This window comes from Nymphalis io, chromosome 8 (genome assembly GCF_905147045.1).
Source record: "Nymphalis io chromosome 8, ilAglIoxx1.1, whole genome shotgun sequence".
Classification (NCBI taxonomy): domain Eukaryota; kingdom Metazoa; phylum Arthropoda; class Insecta; order Lepidoptera; family Nymphalidae; genus Nymphalis; species Nymphalis io.
Window position 1 is genome coordinate 6519284 of NC_065895.1, and position 25936 is coordinate 6545219.

The 25936-nt window shown below is 33.2% G+C and overlaps 2 protein-coding genes across 3 annotated transcripts; both read left to right on the plus strand.

The window, feature by feature from the left end:
• The first annotated feature begins 9857 nt into the window (after nucleotides 1–9857).
• On the plus strand, nucleotides 9858–10734 carry LOC126770332 (eukaryotic translation initiation factor 1A, X-chromosomal). The gene has a single exon (XM_050489697.1). The coding sequence runs from the start codon at nucleotides 9949–9951 to the stop codon at nucleotides 10393–10395; it is 447 nt and encodes a 148-aa protein (XP_050345654.1). The 5' UTR covers nucleotides 9858–9948; the 3' UTR covers nucleotides 10396–10734.
• Nucleotides 10735–13653: 2919 nt separating this feature from the next.
• On the plus strand, nucleotides 13654–21435 carry LOC126770264 (A-kinase anchor protein 1, mitochondrial). Of its 2 annotated transcripts, none has more exons than XM_050489559.1 (8): nucleotides 13654–13818; nucleotides 14695–15551; nucleotides 15664–15904; nucleotides 15988–16127; nucleotides 18331–18508; nucleotides 18987–19205; nucleotides 19627–19760; nucleotides 20093–21435. In XM_050489559.1, the coding sequence occupies exons 2-8, from the start codon at nucleotides 14721–14723 to the stop codon at nucleotides 20162–20164; spliced, it is 1815 nt and encodes a 604-aa protein (XP_050345516.1). In that variant the 5' UTR covers nucleotides 13654–13818; nucleotides 14695–14720; the 3' UTR covers nucleotides 20165–21435. The 2 variants fall into 2 exon arrangements, with proteins under 2 accessions (XP_050345516.1, XP_050345517.1); XM_050489560.1 differs by having other exon boundaries at nucleotides 18337–18508.
• Nucleotides 21436–25936: the final 4501 nt, after the last annotated feature.

Here is a 25936-nt window from a genome sequence, read left to right on the forward strand (position 1 = left end):
ACACGTGCCATGTTGTTCAGTCAACACGGTGAAGGTCACACGTCTCATTTTGTACCAAAGCAATCACCCTGAAATACGAACCTAGGTCATCGAACTCAATGAAAATCTTCCAGGGTATCCGACCTTGACCTTTCTTCGCGCAAGCGCCGTTTCTCTTGGTATCCTGACCTTGTTACGAAATTAAATTCCTATTTATTGCCTATGTATGCCTACCTACTCCATTTACTGAAAAAATCGTACCAAATTATCTTACAACAAACGCAAGAAGACAATCTACAATTACTTAGATTTTGCTTCGTCGTTACAAAGCTAATTGTATTCAATTTATTGTTTCTGTGTGTTTAATTTATCGATTCAGTGGTCCAGCGTTTATTTTGTCAAAAAAGTTACAGTAACAGGCCAGAGTTTAAAAGTAGGCTCGGCAATCCTTCCATATCTCAGAAAATAAGAAAAGAGATTGCCGTCTCATCGGACTAAGAGTTGAAGAATAGAGATTGCACTTTTACTTGCTTACGCAGATACGTAGGTCTTAGGTGAATTACAAACGTTACGGTAGCATGCGCAAGCGATTCCGTGGTGCTTCTCGTTAAGACAGAAAGGGTACAGCTGGTTTTTATGGGTATTCCACATCTAACGGAAACAATGAAACGCGTAGTGCGTTTTTCCAGCGTTAAAACGCGATATGAAAATATCAGGTTGTTGCTTTGTATATATTTGTAGGCTACATTGTCGCTTTAATTAGTCTGAAATGAAACAAAACGAAGTGCGGACTTGTTTTCTACGCGCTGAGACGCGACGCAATTTCCCTACATTTATTTAGCTCTAAATAAAATATTTAAAGCTATTAAGACCTGCAAATGACCCAAAACTAGAAAGACATCACAGATACTCAATTTTGAGTTATGGTAGAGAACACGAGAATTGGACTCTGAATGACTGGTCGGGAGTTATATTGTCAGACGAGTCTAGATTCTGTTTATACAAGCACGACGTTATATATATATATAACAAAAAGTACTATACGGCTGAGGCTCTGTTCACGTGTGGGCTGGGATTTCTTTCGAAAGCCGTACTAAGCTAGTGGTGATAGAAAATGGAACTTTAACTGCAGAAAGATAAGTCACTGAAATTCTGAATGACTACGTTGGTTCATTTTTAGTTGACATGGGCGAGAATGCTGTTCTTATGCAAGACAATGCCCGCCCGTATATAGCTCAGATAGTGTTTGCCTATTTTTAAGAAGTCGTTATCACACACATGGAGTGGTCAGCACGCAGTCCCGACATAAAAGCCATTGATCATGCATGCGACGAACTGGGACGACGTGTACGTCACTGGAATCCGCCGCCAATCACACTACATGAAAAAAGAACCTGTAATAGAGGAATGGCAGAATATTTCGTAGCATCGCCTCAAAAATCTAGTAGAAAGTATGCCAAATCGCATAATAGCAGTATTAGGCACAAAGTACTAAAATGCTTGAAAACGGCACCTCTGTCAACAAATACATTTACAAAAATACTGGAAAACATTTTTATTTATTTTACATTTATTAAAAATAAAAAGCTTGAATTCATTTCTTTAATTTTCATTTAAGCACACTAAAATATTCTTTAACATAGATTTATTTCATAAAACTAGGTCAGGTACTTTTGAAGATATTGAAGATTTTCTAACAGACCCTTTTTCTTTGCGATCCAGTGTACTTTTTAAGTACTTATATGTAGATGTAAATATCATATGTTAATACATAAGATATTTGTAGAATGAAATAAATGAATTATGCTTTTTTATAGTACTAGTGAAACTTACTTACACCCATTCATTATATAGCCTAGTGGGTGGTTAATACTTCATACAGCACCAATGTCTATGGGCGGTGGTGATCATATACCATCAGTTGGCCTATTTGAGCGCTCGACTACCTATTATAGTAAAAATATATATATAAACAACACAGGATATTATATATAAACTTAAAGCTCACCTGCGTGATGAGTATGAAATTAAAATTTTCAGTTTCCCGTGAACAGCTCTATTATTTCACACACTTATTAGTTTTAGTCAGAGAATTTGACAACTTACTGGAAATGGGTGTTGGAAAATATTTAACTGTCCTATTATTAATATATACGGACTAATTCAATTTGAACAAAAAAACAAGAAAACTCTTAAAATCCGTCGTCTAAAAATTCATTGCACACTAAAAAAAGCTAAGATGGGTCAATGAATAGGAAACGTTGATTTTAATTTAAGCCCAGTTCGAATCCAAACGACCACTCTTTAATTTCTAGGAGCTTGAATTGGCTTTACGATCGTGCAAGTACGTCGTGCTCGCTATGGCTAATAGTTCGGCGTTACATGAACTAATCCTGTTTATTTTAATCTGTCAGCTCAATAACTCCGTGAATTATGATAACCAGTACCTATTATTAATAAAGAGTGGTTGATATTTATTTCCAATAATTTACTCTAAATGACATGATGAAATCTAAATGACATCATCATGACAAAATGAAAATGACAAATACGTTATTTGCTTTACTCGATATTTTTTGTAAAACAATTTATAAACATTTTACCTCTAGTAGATATGTCAATTCGTTTATTTATTCTAAAAAAGTAAGAGCCTCAAGCACATTGATTGACTAGCTAACTGAAAAACTCTTTTTCCAATCAACAAACGAATGAACAACATTTTTTAATTGTATACCTGCTGCTGCTGCTACTGCTGCTGCTGCTTGATAGTAAATGGTGGAAGCGGTCACCACCACCTATAGAAATTAAGGCTGTAAGAAATAGTAATCATTCCATACATCACCAATGCTCCACCAATCTTGGGGACTATGTCTCTTGTAGCTGCTCTTACTTCAAACCAGAACACAAAAATAATAAATATTGCTGCTTGGCTGTAGAATATATGATAATTTGGTGGTACCTATTCAGACGAGTTTGCACAAAGCCCAACCACCAAGTAAATATTTAACTATTAAAGCATTTAACTATTTGATAATTTCTTTTAAAAGAATTTCCAATTTCTCGAAGCAAGAATCAACTGACGAATTATTTGAACTAAAGTCATGGTTTATTTTTTCCCATTTAAATATTAACATAAAAATATTTACAACGGTATGGTGATTTATCAATTAAAACATTATGCTCTTGTGGACATTAAAAACAAATCTTACAACGCTATCTTGAAAACGCCCGGACATACATTATTTTCTTCCACTAGGTTTATCATTATATAAGTTATATCTTTAAAAAATACAACACAGAAACATACTATAAAATTATGGTATTTCCATCCTTAAACAATTACTTATCATAATGTGAAAGTCCCATACGAATCAAGATAGTAGTTTTCGCACAAATCTGAAAAACACAACAAACTAAACTACTTTTATATTATTGAAATGAAATGAAATCTATATTTATTAAGCGTTTTTAGAGAGAGACCCAAAATCGTTAATTTTTTTAAATAAAGTGAAGATAAAGTATTTCATGTGTATGACGTTTTTATATTATTACTCGTTGAAGATGTAAAACCTTCTAACGGAATTTATTATTGCCTTTATTAAATTGAGCATTTCTACAAAGGATATAATAACTTGTCTGCTCATTTGACGTCTCGCTAATTTGAGTAGGTAAAATAAGTATTCAGTAGCATAGAACGTAGGTGGACGAGCGCAGGCCGCTGCAGGGGAAGCGAGCATTAACCCTTCCTGCAGTTCATTCGCCGTCTGGCCTCACCCCTGTAGTCCACCCACGCTCGCCCCTTGTCGACCCAACTGCACGCTTATACTGCAACCTATCACTAAAGCTACATACAAATATTACCATTACCCGAAAGATAGAAAATATTTTCTCGAAAAGTTTAAGACAGTGTTCAAAACAACGTAAACTAAATGATTGTTATATATTTACCTCTTTGTCTAACCATAAAAACGTATGCTTAAATAATTATTGTATAAAAATATTTAAGTTAGTGATATTTCTAATTCTATGCGCTTAGTCAAGATCATTGACGTTGTGGTATCATTATCCTTATAGTAACTGTCTTTGAGACCCATAATATACCTTTTTACTTCAACCACAAGGCACTCAACACAAGTTGAAGTCGGGCGAAAATGAATGCTTCAAAATAGTGATGTGGTAAACACTAATATCGTCTTAGTAAAGTAAATGTTTGGTTGGAATCAGTAAGATGTATATAAATATTTTCATTTAGTTTTATCAAATGTCGGTCAGTTATTACGATTTATTATTCCACCCTTTGTAAGGCAGTCAATAAGTTAAATTACTTTGGCATCCCATTCCCAGACGCTATCACGTCTCCTGCAGATTTTGCGAACATTGTTTTCTTTAAAGCTTATAACAGATAATACAGTCAAATTTGAGTATTATGGGAGTGAGACCAGGTTTTATAAGTATTAAATTAATTATATGTTTTGCGTAATCCAAACTCAATTTAATTATTTAGAAAACCAACAACATTGTAACTATCTATTTTTACATAAGATCGAGTGGTTTACTTAGTTCATCTGATTATTTTGAAATCTAAAATTTAAATTCATATTGATTGTTTATGTAATTTTATTTTTAGGTTATGCTTACATAATTATTATTAACTACATAAATAGTTGAAGTTTTGCACTGTCACACTTCAATCTTCTTCAACTGCTACATTCATACCATACCCTATATCGATGATAGCGCCATTCTAGAAGGTCTTTAAACTATTATGTTCTACTTCCAGTTGTATACTGGACACATTTTAAGATTTTCCCTGTATAAGATAGTCCTCCTTACCTCTACCTATATTGTGCAAGCTCGTCTGGGTAGGTACCACCCACTCATCAGATATTCTACCGCAAAACAGCAATACTTGATATTGTTATGTTCCGGTTTGAAGGGTGAGTGAGCCAGTGTAATTACAGGCACAAGGGACATAAAATCTTAGTTCCCAAGGTTGGTGGCGCATTGGCTATAAGCGATGGTTGACATTTCTTACAATGCCAATGTCTAAGAGCGTTTGGTGACCACTTACCATCATCAAACCTTATTGAGCTTGAAACAGTATTTTTTGAACTTCTTTCTATGGGCTTCCCAGGAAATAATGCAACTGGATCACCAGTTTTACTAGACCAGACATCAAGGTCGTTGTCGACGGTGCATGCTCTGACTTAAAATTTGTCAATTCTAGTATTCCACAAGAATGCGTATTATCACCTACTCTGCTTCTTCTGCATTTAATGACTTGTGCAAATAAGCATCATTCAATATTGGCAGACGACAGCACAGTAGACGCTTTATATACAGGTCGCGCTAATATTTGTCGGGAACACATCGATTAGTATAAACTTGTGTCTAAAATAACAAGTGTTTTTTTTTAAACTTGATACAACTCAACCCCAATACGACACAAGTTAGCACGATGACTTCTAAAATGACACCTTTTGGTCGTAATGAGGGGATCATTTTGAGAATACCGCCTCGCTACCAAATCCAGTATCAGAACGTTAGATTCCGCGGTCTATTGAAAGGTGAAGCCAATTTAGCCTTGTGTGCTCAACAAGGTAAGTCAGTATCTCGCGTCAGCTCTTCGCCTAAAATTCTACAAGGCGAAAATTCAGCCCCACATGGAGTACTGCTCTTATCTCTGGGCGGGAGAGATGTAATCACTTTGCATCTTTTACGGGAAATTCACTGAGGAACTGTTTAGATTAATCCCATGCGCTGAATTTCACCACCGGACATAAATTCTAAATTTTATCCATAGCATCTCGATGTCTGAATCCACTACTACAGCACTATTTTTAAAGCATTTCCTGCCTCGCACAGCCACTCTGCGGAACCATATTACCCGGCGACTTTTCCGAACCGTTATGATAAAGAAATCTTCAAGAAAAACGTAAGCCTACGCATTCCTTTAAGGCCGAGAACGCACCTGCAAGCACTTCGGTGTTGCACGTGTCCTTGGACCGTGGTAATCACTTTCCATCAGGAGAGCCTGCTGCTTGTTTGCCCCCTCTTTACTTGTTTTACATAAAAAAGGTTTCTCCCAGTAACAGTTTATTTCCTTAAAAGTAGACTCCTCACATCACTATGTGACCAATTCCATAGTATGTTTACATCCTTCACATTCGAGATTGTTAATTTTATTTGCACTTTCATCAGAAACAAATTTACAATAATATGCAGTGGCTCTATATCATAACTATCGCGCCCCGAACTGCGTACGTAAAATTAAAATGTAGGAAATGTATATTATATTCTACATCGATATAATCATCTATCGAATCATGAAGAATACGGATTTATTGCCGATCACAGTTACAACCAATCTGCATATTTTAATCTTTTGGTAAAAGATTAAAATAAACAATAATACTAAGTTCACTAATATATTTCGCATGATATGTCATGCTTCACATATGAAAGAATCCGCAATCATAAGATCGACTTTCGGTAGATTATTTGTTAGTCTACGGGAAAATACTACTCTTATTTTAGCATAAAATAATATATTAATAATCGATCTAATATTATTATAAGCGAAAGCACGTATTTGGGGCGTCAAATCACAAAGAGGTATAAAATAAATAAGAAATTATCAACGCGCGTATCGCACAAGAGTCACCCGCAATAACAAATTGTCGAAGAACATGAGGTCATAGTCAAAACTCGGACAGAGCAGAAATTATACGAGAGCGACCAAATTGATTTACTTATATAATAAAAAGTTAACATGATATAATCATATTTTTTTCACACATGTTATTAACCTTGAAAAGTCGTAAGCAATGTTCACTTTTTAATTTTTATTATTTTTTTCGCAAAGGACTCATGAGTCGGGTTAGCTCTATTTGTTTACAACTGAAAGGCGCGGGGAGCACCTTGTGACGCGACGCGAGCGTTCTTGTGCGCGTTATTTTGAAATAATGTGTTAAATTCTATTATCCTTTTTAAAATAAAACAAGACATACATATCACTAAGTATATTCATTTTTGTAAACCTCATTATAACATTATACATTAATACAGTGAATATAAAGATAGTACAACAATCTCACCTTTAGTTGATTTTGCTACCAATGCACCAAACGAACTGAGAGCAAATCAATTTACACAGCCCTTTTTAAAACACTTAACTCTACTTTAAATTATAATTTATTGACTACCCGTCTTGTTGATTTTCTTACATTTGAATAAAAAATAGTCAAATCAAAACCATATTTATGTAAATCATACATTTGACAATCAAACCTTTGTATCCGCTTTGCCTGGGCTGTTCACTATGCCCGGCATATTTCTTGCTAGAAGCTGCTTTCCGAAACGGTGGTAGAGTTAAAATAGTGACGATTCAAAATTTTGAGAGAACCAAAGAGCTCGCCGAGCTTGGGGTGAACATTGTCGTCGAAAAGATCTGCAAGTTGGGCCTTCGGATCGCGTCCCATAAGACGGAGGCGCTATGGTTCCATAAACTGCCAAGGAGCAGGGAACCGCCTAACTCGCACGTCCGCGTTGGTGACTCATACGTCCAGGTGGCCAGGTACATGAAATACCTAGGCCTCACACTGGATGGTCGCTAGGGCTTCGAGGAGCACTTCGAGCGCCTAGCCCCCCGGATCAAGAAGGTAGCGGGTGCCATGCACAGACTGCTGCCTAATCTCGGGGGACCGAGGGAGGAAGTTCGCCGTCTCTATGCCAGTGTCGTGCGATCGATGGACCTCTACGGGGCACCCGTTTGGTCTCACAGACTATCGGGCGTCCGCCGCTGCAGGACTCCAATCCAAATCAAATCCAAAGTCCGCAGCGGAGAGTGGCCATCCGTATAGTGCGGGGATATCACACGATATCCTACGAGGCGGCAACCGTCCTAGCACGCTTTCCGCCCTTGGATATTCTGGCGGATATGGATGCGAGGGTCTACCAACAGACCCGCATCCTCTGCCAGAACAGTGAAAGCGCGCTCACTTCGAGTGCGCTCGAGGCGTTGAAGCGGCAGGAACACCGGAGGGCTCTTGCGACGTGACGCGACCGTCTATATGAAGAACGGTACGCACGCAAACGCGTAGTTAGAGCGATCCTGACAGCCTTCGAAGCCTGAATGAGACGAAAGCGACGAGTCACCTTCCGACTTACGCAGGTAATGACCGGTCACGGTTGTCTTGGAGAATACCTTTGTAAGATCGGACGCGAATCGACGGCGATGTGTCACCACTGTGGCGCGGACCGGGACACCGCTCAACATACGTTGGAGGTGTGCCCCGCGTGGAGTGCAGAGAGGGAGATCCTGGTCCGTGAAGTCGGACAAGACCTGACCCTGCGACCAATCGTGTCGGCGATGCTTCGCAGGGAATAGGCGTGTAGGGCCGTAGCCTCCTTCTGTGAGACCGTCATGGTCTAGAAGGAGACGGCGGAGCGGTAACGGGAAAGGGTCGATCCTGCTCGGCGGAGACGACGACGGCATCGTCTCGGCCCTCCCATAGCTCAGACGCCCGGGGCTTATAGGATAGGGCGTAACCCTGGGACCGTGGATGCGTGAGGTGGGGCCTCGCGTGTCCTAATTCAGACAGCCCTGTGAAGGACGGCAGCCGGGATGGCCTCGCGCTACCGTACGCACTAGCGAGGAGTGCGGGGGGGGGGGTGACATTCGCCCCCCTGATGAGAGCTCCGCCGAGCCACGAGTGAAGCAAAGCACGGGAGAGGCCGCGGATGCGTTATATCAACACGATCCAGCCTCTCCGATCCGTGCTGAGGACGGCCATCGCAGTGGTTTTAGTGGGTAAGAATCCCACATAACCCGGTTCCACCCCCATAGAACCCGGGTACTTTTCTGAAGGTTTCCACTGCGTGAAAAAAATAAAAATAAATAAATAAATAAAGTGACGATTCAAAAACGCTTCATTATAAAGCTTAATTGAATAAATGTATTAGATTTGATTTCGGCAAATAAATAGTACCCAATTGTTTTATTGTATTCGCTTAAACTATTTTACCATTGGCACGTTAAAGCTATAGATTGAAACAAACTATTGTTTATAGCAAATGTTTTTTTGTCCCCTCCTATGCTCAAGTACTGAGTTTTAAATAATTAGTTTTAAGAAACTAAAAAAGTAATTATTTAATAATTCTTACTTCCTTAATTATATTTTAAATGTAAAAGTGAACTTATTAGGACATATGGACCTCGCCCCCACGGTGAAGCCGTGATCAGAAACTAGTGTAAATATAATAACACTAACGATAAGCTTAACACGCTTTCTGGTAATAGATATAGTAGTCATTTTCAAATTTATTTGTTAATCATATTTTATTCGAAGGCTAGCGTAGGCTAAGTTCCTTCTGCTTGTCCCTGTGTGAAAGGAATAAATTGATATCTAATCATTCAATAGATTAACAAAATTAAAAACTAAACTATGTTACATACAGTATTTTATTCTATTACACTAAATTAAACAATTATTTCATACACTAACAAAGTATGTACTTATAGATATCACAAAAAATAAAAATAAAAAGAAGATATAATAAATAAAAATAGTACAATAAAATAAAATAATCCAGTAAATTAAAAATTAAAAATAATAATCAGATAACTATAATCATAATAACAAAGAGCTCTATTTGATTACCACTTTTTTAAATCATGCGAATGTCAAAGTTTACACCTTTACCAAGTTCACTTTTTTTTTAAATAGGAACAATAATCTTATAGACATCAATTAAACTGCTACCCTTATATTTAACTTAAATGATATCAAAACATTTTATTTATTTGTTTCACGACGACCATGTTTTACAAAATAGATGGCAATCAACAAATGATTTCTATATAATCTGTATTTAAGATTGACAGTTAAGTCAGTCAACTGTCAACATAGATCTATGAGATTTTTGTAGTCTTAATTGTATATGTTTGTACTCAAGATTATATAAATTATGCCGAAAAATAAAGGAAAAGGTGGTAAAAACAGGAGGAGGGGAAAGAATGAAAACGAAACAGAAAAACGTGAGTTAGTCTTTAAAGAGGACGGACAGGAATACGCCCAAGTCACAAAGATGCTCGGTAATGGCCGCTTAGAGGCCATGTGCTTTGATGGCATAAAACGTCTATGCCACATCAGAGGAAAGTTAAGAAAAAAGGTATGGATAAACCAGGGAGATATTATATTAATTGGTTTACGAGATTATCAAGACGCCAAAGCGGATGTCATCCTTAAATATACTCCTGACGAGGCAAGGAATCTGAAAACGTATGGAGAATTCCCTGAAACTGTACGCATCAATGAGACTGTAGTGTATTCTGTTGATGGTCTGGATGAAGATATTGAATTTGGAGATGAAGTAAGCTCAGAAGATGAAGCTGATACTGTTGATAATATATAAGTAATTTTGATATGTTTTATCATCTACAGTAAGTCAATGTAAATTAATTTTCCGTTATGAATAAACTGATTTTGTGATTTTGATATTTGTTCTCAAAATTACATGTAATCGTACACCATAAGAAATATGTAGACTATTTAGACACCCAGTATTGTCATAAATTTTAAAGTGAAAAAAGAACTATTAAAATAATACAATTATTTATTTAAACAATATGTAAAAAAATATCTCTACATCATAGCAAAATAATAGATATCTTGCACAACATTCCTTGATCCATTAATTCACCTTATGTCACATAAAATTGTAAGGAATGTATATAATAAATTAATAAATGTAGTAATTTGTTTTTATTTGATTACATATATTGTTAACCATAAAAGAACAGTTAACTTATCTATTGAGGTTGAAAGACTTGGATATTTACTATTAATTTGTACTGTAATGTACCAAAAATGGCAGTGTAAAAAAAAGGGGTATGTTCAACAAATTCCACTAGATTAACTTTTTATTAGAAGTGATTTTGTTTTTATTATATCAATTACAAAACAGTCTTCACTTTTACATATACCAACATTTGTCCCTGTATCATTCTGAATTCCCAAATGCGCTTTATTTAACTTGATGCATAAATTTATTTTAATTTTTGAAAGTTAAATAAGGGACCACCTATGGTACTCAAAATTAAATCCAAAAAGTATTCATGTATTATACACTTTGCTTTCTCATAATTGTGTATTTATTTTCTCACAAAAACCTTTTTAAGAAACATCGATAGAAGTAGTTATTAAAGCTGTGTTAGAAGAGAGTGGGATGGTACACAGAGACCTTCATAAAGCTTTCGTAAGGATAGATGCAGATAAATCAATTTCTTTATATATTTATGACTCATACCTAAAATGCCACATTAAGAAATTCATAATTATAATATTATTTTAGAGTTAAAAATATTGACTATTGTTATTTGAAGACTAGATTTTCTTTATTCATCCATTTCATTCAAAATTAATAAAAATCTTAATTTTGTAATTAAATTATTAATTCTATTTGTTGTTTATTATTAACTTTTATTTGCTGAGTGCATTATTATATAATATTAAATTGACAACAAATCCTAAATGTGATGTGAGCAACAAGACAGTAGTTTTAATATATTGTATGCCTTCTGCAAATATAAATTAATAATTAGTATTATTCATATATCAAGGTTTTTCTTTCTTATTTATCATTTAAGAATGTATTTCTTAAAAAATATATCAGATGTTATACAAATATTGGCTCATTAACTGCAGTGACTGTACCAAAAGAAATTCAAAGTTAAGATATCAAAAAAGCTTAACTTTAGGACCACTCACTCTCGAATGCATCTTCTGTTGTTTGAAGTTTTAGACTTTTAGTTGCCTAAGTACAAATATTATTTAGAATAACTTTCGTAGATATTTAATAGTTATAATATAAATATTCTTATTATTTCAATAGAAATATAAAATTGAGAGATAAAATGATGAGTTCTCATTTTATTGGTGAAATTAATAATTTCAAAAAAAATTGCTAGTATTATATTTATTATACAATCAATATATACTGAGAGTTGTTAACAGCCATTTGAATTAACATGTAAGTACAAGGCAACAACTGAAGATAAGGCAAGGTAATTGTAGCTTAATAGATATACAAACAAATCTGGTTTTTTCATATGGTTTTGTGGCTAACATTAATTCTGCAGAGACCAAGGTTTTGAGTTCAAATTCCTAGCCCGAATCAGTCTATAAAAAGATTATAGCCTTTTTCTGTCCAGAAATTGTCTTTAGCAGCCCAGAATCTACAAATTGCTTGTGTTTACAGTCCTGTATCTCTGAAAATTGTTGGCCCTGCGCCTGAACTCTCCGGTCGTGTTAAACTTGCTGGCCCATCGAAATTAATAGAGTCAAGGGATAGAGATTGCTCTTGTATTTGCGTATACACTAGTGCACTATAAGATGTCACAGTTAGCTTAACTGAAAAGAAATTCAATTAAATAACATATTCTGTCTTCACTATACATGTCATTATATTAAAAAAAATATCCCGAATGGAATAATTCAATGGTCGCATTGTATAGTAAATTTAGTCATATTATAAATGGTAACATAAAAACCAACATTAAGTTTTAATTATTTAAATATGGTTTGGTAAATATACCTAAGACTAGTCAGAACTGTCATTGTAAGATATGTCTAGACTTTATTTATCTGTAAAAGCACACTTAAAACATACATATAAAGCATTGAAAAAAATAATTTATTAAACAATAATAGTATATTTAATATGCATGTTAATTACAAGTATACATAGCACTTCCAGATTCAATCTAATCAAATTTAGACTGAAAAGTTATATATATAAATATAATTTATTTACTTTAAATTAATATTTTCGTTACAGATTTGTATTTAGTTCATGATTCCCGTTTACACACTTTTTCTAAGATTAAGCAAGATGCTTAAATTTAGGTCAAAATACCTAGGACTAGGGTTGAAATATATATTTTTTTTTTCTAAAATAATGGTGTTATTACCACTGACTAATGTTAAACTCATTGCAATCGATATCTACCGTATCTTAAATAATTCAGGATTGGATTTTTTTTTCTTCAAAATTTTCTTTGTTATTATTTTTTGTTGAAATTTACTTTTTGGATGCCTCAGACTAAACAAAATTAAACCAAAATTGTAATTATTCTAATCAAATTCGATTCAAACGTTTGTTCGTTTAACCTATAGAAACTGATTCATTTTTTTAGCAAAATAAAATTTTGGAGTGCTACATAAATAATTACATTGTTTATTCTGTCCAGTTTATAAATAAAAAGTCAAAAACAATTAGTTTACGCTGATCAAAAAGAGACAAAAAAATTATTTAGAATAAATAGTAGCTATTGTAATAATGAATCGCAATTTTTAGTTACTTATAAGTTTTTGTGGAACAACCTAGTCAAAAATAGTTTTCACTTATGCCTTATTTATGTGCTAATAATTACATAAAATAAATATTTTACTTATTATATAACTTCTTTTACCATCACCGTGCAATCATTCTAATATTAAACTAACGATGAGATATAATTATATTACCTAAATTTGGAAGCACTTTTTTTCTAATGTGTATGGGTGGCCTTATTATTATTTGTCTTAGTGTTACATGCTATGAAAAAAATATCATGTATTGTACGAAATGGTTCTGAATAATTTTGGAAGGTTGCCAGCTTGCCACCGCCATATTGAATTTTGTTGTGCTTCGGTAGAAAACATTGTGAGCACGTGGATTGTTGGTATTTTAATTATTGAGCGAAATTTGTTAGTAGTATATATCAGTTAAATTGTATTTTGCTGCTTTTGGTTTTCTTATTTAAGAAGTGTTTACTTTCGCACTTGGATCAATAAAGTAAGTACTTAAACTTCCTTTTTGCCGGTAGCAATTCCAGATTTGGATCACAGGGTCGGTTCCGGACTAGGTCATACAAGTAAATTCTATTATAATTCATTATTAAATAGAATAATTGACTAAATATATTTATTTTAATTTCATCTCTCTTAGACAGATTTTTGGCATACATAAAAATTGCGTAACCTTTGATTTTATAATTCAGTTCTAAATGCTTACGTGTTGTCCGTGAAGGTTTCCACACTGCTCGTGACCCTCACGGGGTAACGTAACATGTTTTCATTAAAAAAAACTACTAACACATGGTTGTTGGCTACAAAGCATGGTTGAGAAAGTAATGTATACGTGTCTCATTACTGTCACGCAGAGATAGATTGGACAACTTTTACATTTATAGACCATGCGTGCTTTTATTTCCGTATGGCATTGGCCGGCTTTAGAACTTGGTGCAATTTATTGTAACTTCCTAAATAAAATGTATTAAGCAATTTACATGTCTATATTATTTGTTTTGTGTACACAACATTGACTACAAAACAATAACTTCTCAAGGCTTCCAAAACATAACCGTTATAACTTTTTTAAGAACTTTTGTATAAATTTATATTAAAGTCAGTCATGTTGTCTTATCTACTATCACCTTTTGGTTACAATCTTGGGTTGTTATCAGTGTAAAAAATGAGGACAACAACACAAACACTAAACTTTTTTATTATATAGTTGAGGTCTAATTTAATTTAATTTCAACCTACAAACAGTTTATTTCTTTGTATACTTTCATTTATTTGTGAATATGTACAATAGAATTAATTATATAACTAAATATTTATTATTTTAAAATTATGCTGAAAATAAAACAATCAACTTTTGTTATAGTTTGCTGGTAAAAGTGGCTTATTACAATGGCACCTTGTCGTCAGCTACTTATGTGGTCAGTCCCATCAATAGCTGTTTTATTGGGAATTTTTTGGTTCAAGAAAAAGCGAGAGTATGCAAAATCTGACCCCGGTGGAAGAGAAAGGATAAAAAGCTTAAGAGATGAATTAGCAGAGGCTTTAAATGCTGAAGCTGAAATAATTAAATCCTCCCCAATATGCAAAATTGAGCGTTCTATTATAAAGTCTTCACCTATTGATATAATTCCAAATGGTAGTGGATCCCAAAGATCCTCTCCACTGGAAATGACTGATGAGGAAGTGGATCTAGAGATAGAAAAAATTATTAAAAAGAAATCTCTTTCTAAAGAGAAGATAATGTCACTAACTTCAGATAAAAAAACAGAAGATCTTAGTCTCAGGAATGATTGCATTATTGTTAAAGATTCTCAATCTAATATCTATGCATCTTTTAAAACTGAAATTAGAAATAACACTATTGATAATGTTAGTCAAAGTTCAAATGATGATGATGCTAATTATTTAACAGAAGACGTGTCTATTTATTCTGAACATAACACTTCACATCCAGGTAGTGTTATATCAGTAGCTGTAGTATCCGAAAATAATGGAACTGAAGAGAAAACTACAGCTGACAGTGAAGACTTACAGCTTAATGAAAGTAATGATAATGTAGTTGAAGAATCTAGTAATTGTAATGAACCTAGTGATAGTGCTAATAGGTTCTCCTTACCACAAAATAGAAGAATCTCAGAAAGAGATTCAGCAAATCATAGTCCAGTTGATCCAATGCTGGCTAGTCCATCTATGTGTCACTTCTCAGACAGTCACAGTGAGGTAAGAAAGATGGATTATTCTTTAGAGTAACAATTATTTGATGTATGTATATTGATAATATTATATATCTAAAAAAATATATATATTCAATGTCATTTATTTTAATTTTTAGGGTTCAAGTGATAGTGGAAAAGGTTGTTCTGAAGCAGCCAGTCCACCTCCTGCAAATATGAATATTGTCACTTCTGAGACTGGATTGAGAATACACCAATTTATAATTCCACAAACTTTGGTTGGTCTATTAATAGGAAAATATGGTTCATTTGTAACTAAAATTAAAGCAAAAACAGGTGCAACAGTTTATGTAAGAAGACATCCAGATTTAGTTAAACAAAAAATTTGTGCAGTTGAAGGTAATTGAACTCTATTTAAAACATAATTCTAAGAATAATAAGAAAATAATAGTAAGATTTATAATGTTTTGCTTATGCTACAGGTACTGAGCCTGAAATTGAAGCAGCTTTAGAAATGATTAAAGAAAAATTCCCTGAAAAGAGATTCCCAAACTTTACTACTCAAGAAATTAGTGCTGAATTATATCAAAGACTGAGTCCTTTAGTACCAGAATTTCTTCAAGTAAGTTGATCAATATTTTAATATAAATATTATTCATATTTTAAGCCTCGCATTGCTTTTTATCGAGAATTAAGATCAAATTAAAATGAAACTTACATTTCTGTTAATTTGTTATTGTTACATATAACATTTGGTTTCTCTTATCACATTGGAATGTAAAGAGGAGCCTCTTTATTTCATATTCAGTTTCTTTTAGCCTGATTCATTGTGGTACTATGGAACTTCATTTGTTTTTATTTGTTCAAGTTTCAAACATTATATATTGATAATCAACCCATATCAGATCTAGATATTTAAATATCACTGTCTAATAAAGTTGAATTTCATATAGGAATGTTAACTGGAACAACTCAATTAATATAAATTAACTCACTTAAGAGAATATATTTAACTTCTATTTTATCTGGTGCTAGGGCTTTGTGCAGGGCCATCTGGGTTGGTACCACCCACTCATTGGATATTCTGCCGCTAAGCAGCAACACTTAGTATTGTTGCATTTCGGTTCGAGGGTTTGAGTGAGCCAGTGTAACTACAGGCACAAGGGACGTAACATTTTAGTTCCCAAAGCTGGTGGCGCATTGTCGGTGTAAGGAATGTTTATTATTTCTTACATCGTCAATGTCTTTGGGCCAAAGTGACCACTTAGTATCAGGAGTTCCATTTGCTGGTTGTTATAGGCAGTACAACATAAAAAAATTATAATAAACCAAATGTTTACTGTAGTTTACTGTTTTCACTGTTATAACATAAAATTAGCTACCAAAACTCAGCAGACATGCACTGCCTGTGTATATTTACCAAATGTCAGAAAGATTGATGTTTAAACAATTTGTCATTCAAAATAAAAAATATCCTACGTTGAGTTAGCACTGTGGCTCCTTGCTTTTGTATTAAAATATTTTAAATTTTATACTAAAGAAAATGATTTTGAGAATGTTCCTGGTTCATAAGAAAAATAAGGCACACTAAATTTTATTATTATAACCATTAAACGTTTTTGAACCACTTATGAAATTAAATTCGCCGTCTCTATCCTTGACGGGTCAACCTTGACACATTTTTTAATGATAAAAGTCACATAACTCCAAAATATTTTAGCAGTGCATATAATTTTATTGCCTTGATTTCGAATGGGTACAAATAAGATTTTATTTCGAGATTTATACTTTATAATTACAGTGAAAAAAATACCATAACATGGAACCTATAAAAAATCTTCTTTATATTTTCGAAACTTATAGACGTTTAAATGACATTTTTTATTTAGCAAAAATTACTAAAATAACTTATGTATTATATATTTAATTTATTGGTAGTTACTGTTAGTCATGTATAAAAATTAAAAATAATGCTTCGAGAACTTGTCTGGCAAAACTTAAATTTGGTTCTGGAAGAGCACAGGAGCTAATGATTTTCTTCAGTTGATCTGTTCATTTGGATTTTGTTTATTCACTTATTGACGTTTGGTAGTGAGTGCGGGATTGTAACATTTTAGTTACATCGATTAGATTATTGACAGTTTAATTTATATGAAGTATCGATTATAGATTTTTGCAATAAGAAAAAAAGCGTGTTGTTGGCGCTTTCTATACCCTCAGTTTATTATTATTAAGTACAATTCAAGACAATAAAAATCCGTTAAGCTTATAATTTAAAGCTTTTGAAAATAAACATATACGTAGTATGTTGTATTGTTTAATTTATATATTTTATTGATATTTGAGTCGATGAAAATGATTATTTTCGAAAATTACATTTTTTTTTGTGGCCGACCGAACCTTAAGCTTGGACCAAAATGGGTTAAAGTTCAGGCCGAAGCCGAAGGTTTCTAGTAAGCGCCAAATTTGAACAAACTTACGATTGCGCGAAAGCCTAATGGAAGAGGTTATGCGCGGGGGACGGGGTCACGAAATTGTGGGCAACCATCGACATAGCAAATGAATACAAAATAAGTCCATACTCGCATATGAATTATTAAACATGAATACAAAATAAGTTGAGTCGGTTATAAATTACTGTAACGTGTTGGTTATATCTTTTATTTATATTTATCACAATTTTCTAAAAATGTGAATTTAATTGACAAAGGGTCAGAAAGAGTTTAAAAGAATTATGAAATGATTTATTACGACGTAAAATATGAATATATTGTACATTTTCACTACTATTAAAGTCAACGAACATTGTATGCTAAAAATATTAGTTGCAGCTTGTGGAGTCTGTAAACAATGACACAATAATGACGTGTCTGGTGAGTGCGGGGCACTTCTTCCTACAACAGCCGCTGCACCCCACCTTCCCTTCCCTGCACGCGCTGCACCGCCTCATGGCCGCCACTTACCAGAATCCGGACGTGCCGGCGTTGCCACGGCCAGTGAAAGGTGAACTGCTCACACTAACCTTTACATTAACATATTCGCTAATTATTATTAACTTGTTTCTCGAAAATTCAATCGTAACATACGATTGAATTTTCGAGAAACGACTTTTGAAACTTTAATTTAGATGTATTTTTCAGTACCTTTAAAAACTGTTTTAAAGCTAAACCGTTAAAATTTACCGTTATCGGTTACCGAGTTTTTGCTATTGGGTCATTTGTAAAGCATGTAGCTTGATCAAAGTAACGTTTTAAAATAGTTACCATAAAAATATGTTTTTATTATTTTAATGAATTATAAATTTATTACGTTATAATAAAAAGGAATGGCCACTATTCGTTATGACCACTAAATCTATTGTATTAATTGTTGATTCACGTAAACGAGACGCGATCAAAGTAGTTCTCCTTGCATTAAATATACAAGGAGAGCATACAGCATACAAATAGCTGATACGAAAAATGAATTTTTTTTTTATTAGAGAGCTCTATCTGCGCTGCACCAACTGAAAACAACTGGTACCGCGCGCAAATCATATCTACATCAGAGGAGAATGACACATCTGTAGTGAAGTTGGTTGACTTTGGCGGTTACCTCACCGTTGACAACGACCAGCTTAAGCAGATTCGTTCAGACTTTATGACACTGCCCTTCCAGGCAACGGAGGCTCTACTAGCTTTTGTGAAGCCTGCCAATGATGGTTAATTTCTCAATAATATGTGCTTTAATTTTTTTTCTGCTGCTTATTAGATATAATTAAACAAATTTTTTTTTATTTTCATAACTGGACATTATTTTCTATTATTGCCTATTTCATATATTTTTCTTTTAATTTCTGTAAATATTAAAATACTTCTGGTAACCAAAAATAAGTCTGCATTATGTTTTTAAATAAATTGTATAATATAATTAAATTTAAATTAACACATATAAATCGTTTTACTTTTCCATCAAAGTATATAACATATTATAAAGTATATAATCACCGTGAAGAAAAAATTCAGGATAGACCTAATTTTTTTTTATAATACTGCTAAGCATAGTTAGATTTAGAAAATATAAAATGTTGCATCTCATAAACATTTACAAAAAGTGATTAATTATCGTTATCCGATGTATAGAGGCTGAATGGAGCGGCGAGGCGCTGCGCATCATGGCGGGGCTGACAGCGGGACAGTTGCTGCACGCGCAAGTCGCTGGCTACGACGAGGCGGGCCTGCCGCTTGTGCACCTCTACCTCACGCTCAATCCTCAGGTACCGTGTTGACTCACTATTCTCAATCCTGCAAGCTAAATAATTAGTATAAAATTACTCAATATATTTTTGTTAATTTATAAAACTCATAAAATGTTTACTAGAAATACTATTGAATAGATTACCTTCTACCAAGATTGGGTAATAATAATTATGTGTTGTAATAAAAACATATTCCAGCTTGGATACTTATATCATTAAAGAAAAAGGTTTATTGACCTACAATTACGAGAAAAAAATACTACGATGTTTATAAAGTTACTTAAAATGGAAGAAATAATTGTGCAAATTAATGATATACGTATTATCATACTTGTAATTTTTGTTTGCAGCAAGTAATATTTCTAAATAGAGAGTTGGTGGACCGCGGCCTGGCGGAGTGGGACATCCCGCCGGACTCGTGAGCGCCTTCCTCAGCCATCACGCAACGAATAATATGAGATTGCATTTCTTTTCTCGAAGTCACTATATGGAGCCAACTCATCGGAAGGCGAGGAAAAGTGATCTTGCATTATGAGTCGCGTACATCTTACGTTCCTCAGTTGGATTGGCACTCGTCGAGTAAATTAAACTATTCTCCGTGATCTATCGCATCTTGTTGTGAACATTTATGAAGTAGAACTTATTTCATATGTTATATTTATATTTTAGTGTTGACTCGTTTCGATACAAGAATAACTATCGACTGCTGTATATCGTTACTAGTTCATATATCTGTGGACAGATTTATTTATGTCTAGACTCCCACAATTTACACTTAAAAGTATAATACGCTTATGAATGAACATTTTATAGTAACGACAAATACTGTTTTATAGGTAAATTAGAAGTTATTATTTGGCGCTTACGTAAGATTATAATATTTTTGCGTTTTTATAGAACATTTTGTTGTAATCTTATTAAGAGTTGGTCAGGATGCTCATTATAATACATAATAGCACTGCCATTTGCATTTTATTACAAATTATATCATTGATTAATTCAATATTTCTATAGTAATTTTTCATGTGCGCAGTGCCAATGAAAATCATATAAAATTGACCTGGATTTATGTCATATTGTCTCGTCGATTTCGCCTTGCATGGTGGCCTTTTAAAATAAAAGAATCCTAAAATTCAGTACTGAAATGTATATTTTAGAATATTAGTTGTCAATTAAACTGTAAATGACTTTGTAAATTTTGAATATTCGATTGTGTGCGTAATAGTACGAAACAGTTGTTATTTGCATAAATTAGTTGACTGCGATTATTGTACACTTATTTGTGCACAGTTAGTATTAAAAATAAATTATTGTTAAATATATTGTAAACTAAAACGTACAATGTACCATTGAATGTTTGCGCCGCGCGTATATTTGGAGTAATTCAATGAGATTCATAAACTTCAATTTGTACAGATTAAGTAACCTTTGTTACATAAAACTATTTACAAACAACTTGGCATACAAGTTTGCGTTACTTAATTTTATGATATTGCTGATTGAGAGTAAATGGGTAAATTTTTGTTGTAATGAGCATGTATTATATGAGCACTATTCCTGACTTTAATATAGTGGTATTGTACATAATAGAATGTTTAAGTAGTTTCTAAAAGAAATTTGATATTTGTTTGAAAAATTAATTCAGTATTTTTAAATGTCGGATAAATTAGGTGTTATATTGATTTGAATCTTGTATGCTATGGGATAGTGAACTTGGCAGGCAATTAATTATGTTAGACGATTTTATTTTAATAGTTTAGAATCAAGCAACATATCAAATGTTGCAATAACCAAGACTTTAATTTCAAGTTAAAATTGTTCACTACCATATTTCACAAATTGAATTGCTGACATCAGAGTGTGAATTGATAATAATGTAGCTGGCTCTCCGTTTGCATTTTGTTGTCGCCCTTACTGTATTGTATATAAACTAATATATTTGCGGTTAAATCAATAAAATGTCGTTTTAAAAAAGTGTTCCATTTTATTTGACATAAAAAATCTACCATTTATATTTATTTACACTATTACGTCCTGACATACATGTTTATTAGTAATAGTATATAAAAGAAGTGGTACCTCAATTACAGGTAATAACTTCATGAACAATAAGGCAACATATATACATTATAGCACAAATAAAAGACAAATCAAATTTTCAAGTTACAAAACAAAAAAAGCAACGAATAAAAAATTATTAACAAAATAATAATGAAAACTAATATGGATAATTAAGTATTACTTATTAATGGCATTATGGACCTTCTAAATTTAAGTATATTGTTGTGGGCACGGAAATACAAATAAGTGACAGTAGTTTTGGACAGTCCAAAATGCCATTAATGAGTTTATACATAAAAAGGCTATCCAGCAAGAATCTTCGATCAGCAAGCGATTTCATTTTAAAATGTATTAACCTATCTTTATAGTTTGGTATTTTTTTAGCCAACTCGTTTTTATAACATAGATGCCACAAGAAACGTTTCTGAACACTTCCTAATCTTTTGGAGTAAACATCATAGAAGGGATTCCATACAACGCTGCAGTACTCTAGTCCGCTGCGGACAAAAGCATTATAAATTAAAGTAATTGGGATGGTTGGGTTTTTTAAGTCCTTACAATTACGCAATAAAAAACCTAAATTTTAAAAGCCCTCCTACACATTGTGTCGACATGCAAATGGAAACGTAATTTATGATCGAGAATGACTCGGAGATCTCGAACCTCACTATGTTCTTGAAGCGTTGAATTTTTTAGTTTATATGATCTCTGTGAAATCGTTTTGAGTCTATTGAAGCACACCAAGCTACACTTATCAACATTGAGACACATGCCGTTATCTTCACTCCGTGTATTTAAGCAATCTAAATCGTCCTGACGTAAAGCGTAAACGTCACCGGGCAAAGAAATGGTTCGAAAGAATTTAAGATCATCTGCATATAGCATGAAAATGGAATTCGTGAAGCAAACATTTATATCGTTAATGAACATGTTGAAAATAATTGGCCCTAAATGTGAGCCTTGTGGGACTCCAGAAATAGCCTGAAATGATTTAGATTTACAACCATTGACTACCACTAGTGATTCTCTTTTGTTAAGATAGGATTGAAACCACTCTAATAAAAATCCCGAGATGCCATATTCAGACATCTTTCTAAGAAGCATAACGTGAGGAACCTTGTCGAACGCTTTACTGAAGTCAGTGTAAATAACATCAACTACCTGACGAGAATCAACAGCAGTCGATATGGCATCATTGAAAGATACAAAATTCGTTGACGTTGATCTACATTTGAAAAATCCATGTTGGTATGGTAAAATTACTTCTTTGAAGTGTCATTCTATTATAGGACATATTTTCTCAAAAATTTTAGCAAAAGTTACTGAAGTAACTAATAAAAATAAAAAAAAAGTAAAAGTAAGAATGGAAATCGGTCTGTAGTTACCAATTAATTCGGCATTGCCACTTTTAAACAGGGGGACAATTAGAGCTGTCTTCCATGCAGACGGAAAAATACCTGAGGAAAGTGATTTATTGTATATGGTAGAAAGGGGATGATAGGCTAGTGCAGAAGCACATTTGACAACAAAAAATAGAAGGTATTCCGTCTGCCCCAGCACCTTTATAAGGGTCCATTCTTTTTAAAACCTTTAGTACATCATCAGGCGATATCTTGATAATATTCAGAAAATTACTCGTTAGTTCTATCTTATGAGAAGGTGAATCTTTCATGTACTTTGTCTCGATATTATAAATCGAGGAAAAGTGTATTGCAAAAAGATTACATATTTCAAGGCCACTGAAGGCTTTCTTTTCGTTAAAAATCATTTGAGATGGATATGAGCTCTTAATTTTTCTTATGCCTTTATAAAAGGACCAAAAGAACCTGGGGTTGGAACACAACATAAATTCCAGACGACTTTTATAGTTCAAATAGCAGGGCGATTGTAGTCTTAAGCAACGTTTCCTCAACAACTTAAATGACAAGACGTCCAATGGGTTACTGTTATGTTTACGTAATTGAATGCGCAGTTTGTATTTTTATTGAGTAAAGATTTTAATTTATAGGAGTACCAATTAGGATATGAATTTCTATTGTTTTTATTTTTATATATGGGAACAAATTTGTGAATAATATCGCTAAAAACAAACTTAATAAACTTCATAAAAAACTGAGAGCATATCACCGACTGAATTGCAATTACAGAACCTGTCATCCCAACTAATTTTATTAAGCTCTGTCATTATACTATCATAGTCTGCCTTATAGAAACAAAGTCGAGTGACAGTGTTATAAAGTAAACTAGGGGTCCTTAACGGTAGGCACATTTGCAAAGGAGGATGATGAGGATCAATTATAAATAGTGGTGAGCTATTAAGATGAAGGTTTGCAATCTCCGTATTACACAAAATTAAATCTAGACATTTTTCATTATTATTAAGAACATTATTGAATTGTTTAAGAGAATTCAATGATATAAAATCAAATAACATTGTATTAAATAAACTATTGCCATTTAAATAATTTTTCGAGTCTACAGACCAGCTAATATTACCTAAGTTAAAGTCTCCCGCGATAAGAATCTTTTCAACGTCAGACGAGTCCAAATTACGATTGGAATTGTCAATGAAGTGTTCGAGAACATGCTTCTGTTTTGTAGGAGGAAGATGAACCGCACTAATAAGTAATTTCTCAATTTTATCATTACTATTCGAAACATCAACAGATATCCTTATATCTTCACATTTAGAGTCATATGTAATCAGACGTCTAGAGTTCAGATTTGTAGAAACAGCTGCAAGAACGCTACCACCATTTTTATTAGGATGAAATCCTGCTGTTTCACGATCTCTTCTACATATAAACTACGTATCGATGATCGAACAGTTCTGAATCGAAGATGCTGCTATTTAACCATGTTTCTGTTAAGATAATTATATCATCATTGCATACTATATTACCAAAGAAATCTTCAGTTTTTAATCGTAAGCCTGAACATTCTGATAGTATATATTAAGAGAGTCGAATTCAAAGAATAAAAAAACCAAAACATGAATTATAAAGTACTTATATATACTGCAACTAAAGTTAAACTAAGTTTTTTAAGGTGGTAGTATCCTTTATAAAAATGTATTTAGTATCGTTTGTTTTCCGCATAAAATTCTTACGTTACGTATCCACACATATCTATAAGAAAGTTCCTTGGCTTTCAGTCGTGCAGCAGCATGAAGTGATTTATTTTCAGGAGATAGGTTCTCTATAATGTATATCGGAGATTTTTTCTCATCAGCAATTCCTAAATATATTGTGTTAAGCTTATCTTTAACATGTAATCAACTGAAACGATAATCTAACAATAATGTTAATTTATAGGAGGAGGAGTTAGGTAGAGTAGTTGGGACGATAACCTGAAATAGGTTATTCCAAATTTCATTTAAATCCGTCGAGTATTTTTTTCATGTTTTAGTATCATCAAGCATACAAACTATCACCTTTAAAATATTATTAAGATTTAGTAACCTGTAACATAATTATAGTGACATGATGTTTGGTGAAGTTAAAGTTCATTTCATGGAAAACAGTATAAAATTAAAAATAGGCTTAAAAATATCTAACTTTGATAATACTAATTCAAAACATCGTGATTAATTTAAATCACGTCACAATTTTAACATTTCAACGTCACGTGCGGAATGTGACAGTGTCATCCTATCACAATTTCAAACAAGGTTCAATACCTACTGAGTTAATAAGGAAGCAAAAGTTTTTTTCAAAGCGAAGTTAATTAATAATAATAAGAAAAAATGAAATTAATGACGACTGTTTTTTAAGATAATCACGTAGAGCCACGACGCTCAGAATTTCTATTTTTATATAAAAAAATGCCAGTAATTCAATAAAATTGATATATATTATTGTGTAAAGGTATGTTTCAAAGGAGAGTCTTTTTAATTAGAACACGTCAATATAACAGAAAATTGAGGGTTAAAATCTGGGCAAGTATCGCTCGTCGTGCTTAATTTGTGTTTAAATTTTATCTTTTGCTCGGTAGTGAGGTAATACATGTTTGGCGAAGGTCTCCCTTATGGCGCATGTGTGTAACCATCTACTTACATTGTAACATGAATAATCTGTAAACCTTTTCCGCCCAAAAAAGAGCCTTGTAATAAATTAAAATAGCAATTTATAAAA

Bases quoted from the DNA above. Each gene is read 5' to 3' on its own strand.
- LOC126770332 (XM_050489697.1), top strand. From the start codon at position 9,949: ATGCCGAAAAATAAAGGAAAAGGTGGTAAAAACAGGAGGAGGGGAAAG.
- LOC126770264 (XM_050489559.1), top strand. From the start codon at position 14,721: ATGGCACCTTGTCGTCAGCTACTTATGTGGTCAGTCCCATCAATAGCT. The intron at 15,552-15,663 runs GTAAGAAAGATG...TTTAATTTTTAG, and splicing joins TCTCAGACAGTCACAGTGAG to GGTTCAAGTGATAGTGGAAA. The intron at 19,761-20,092 runs GTACCGTGTTGA...TTTTGTTTGCAG, and splicing joins ACCTCACGCTCAATCCTCAG to CAAGTAATATTTCTAAATAG.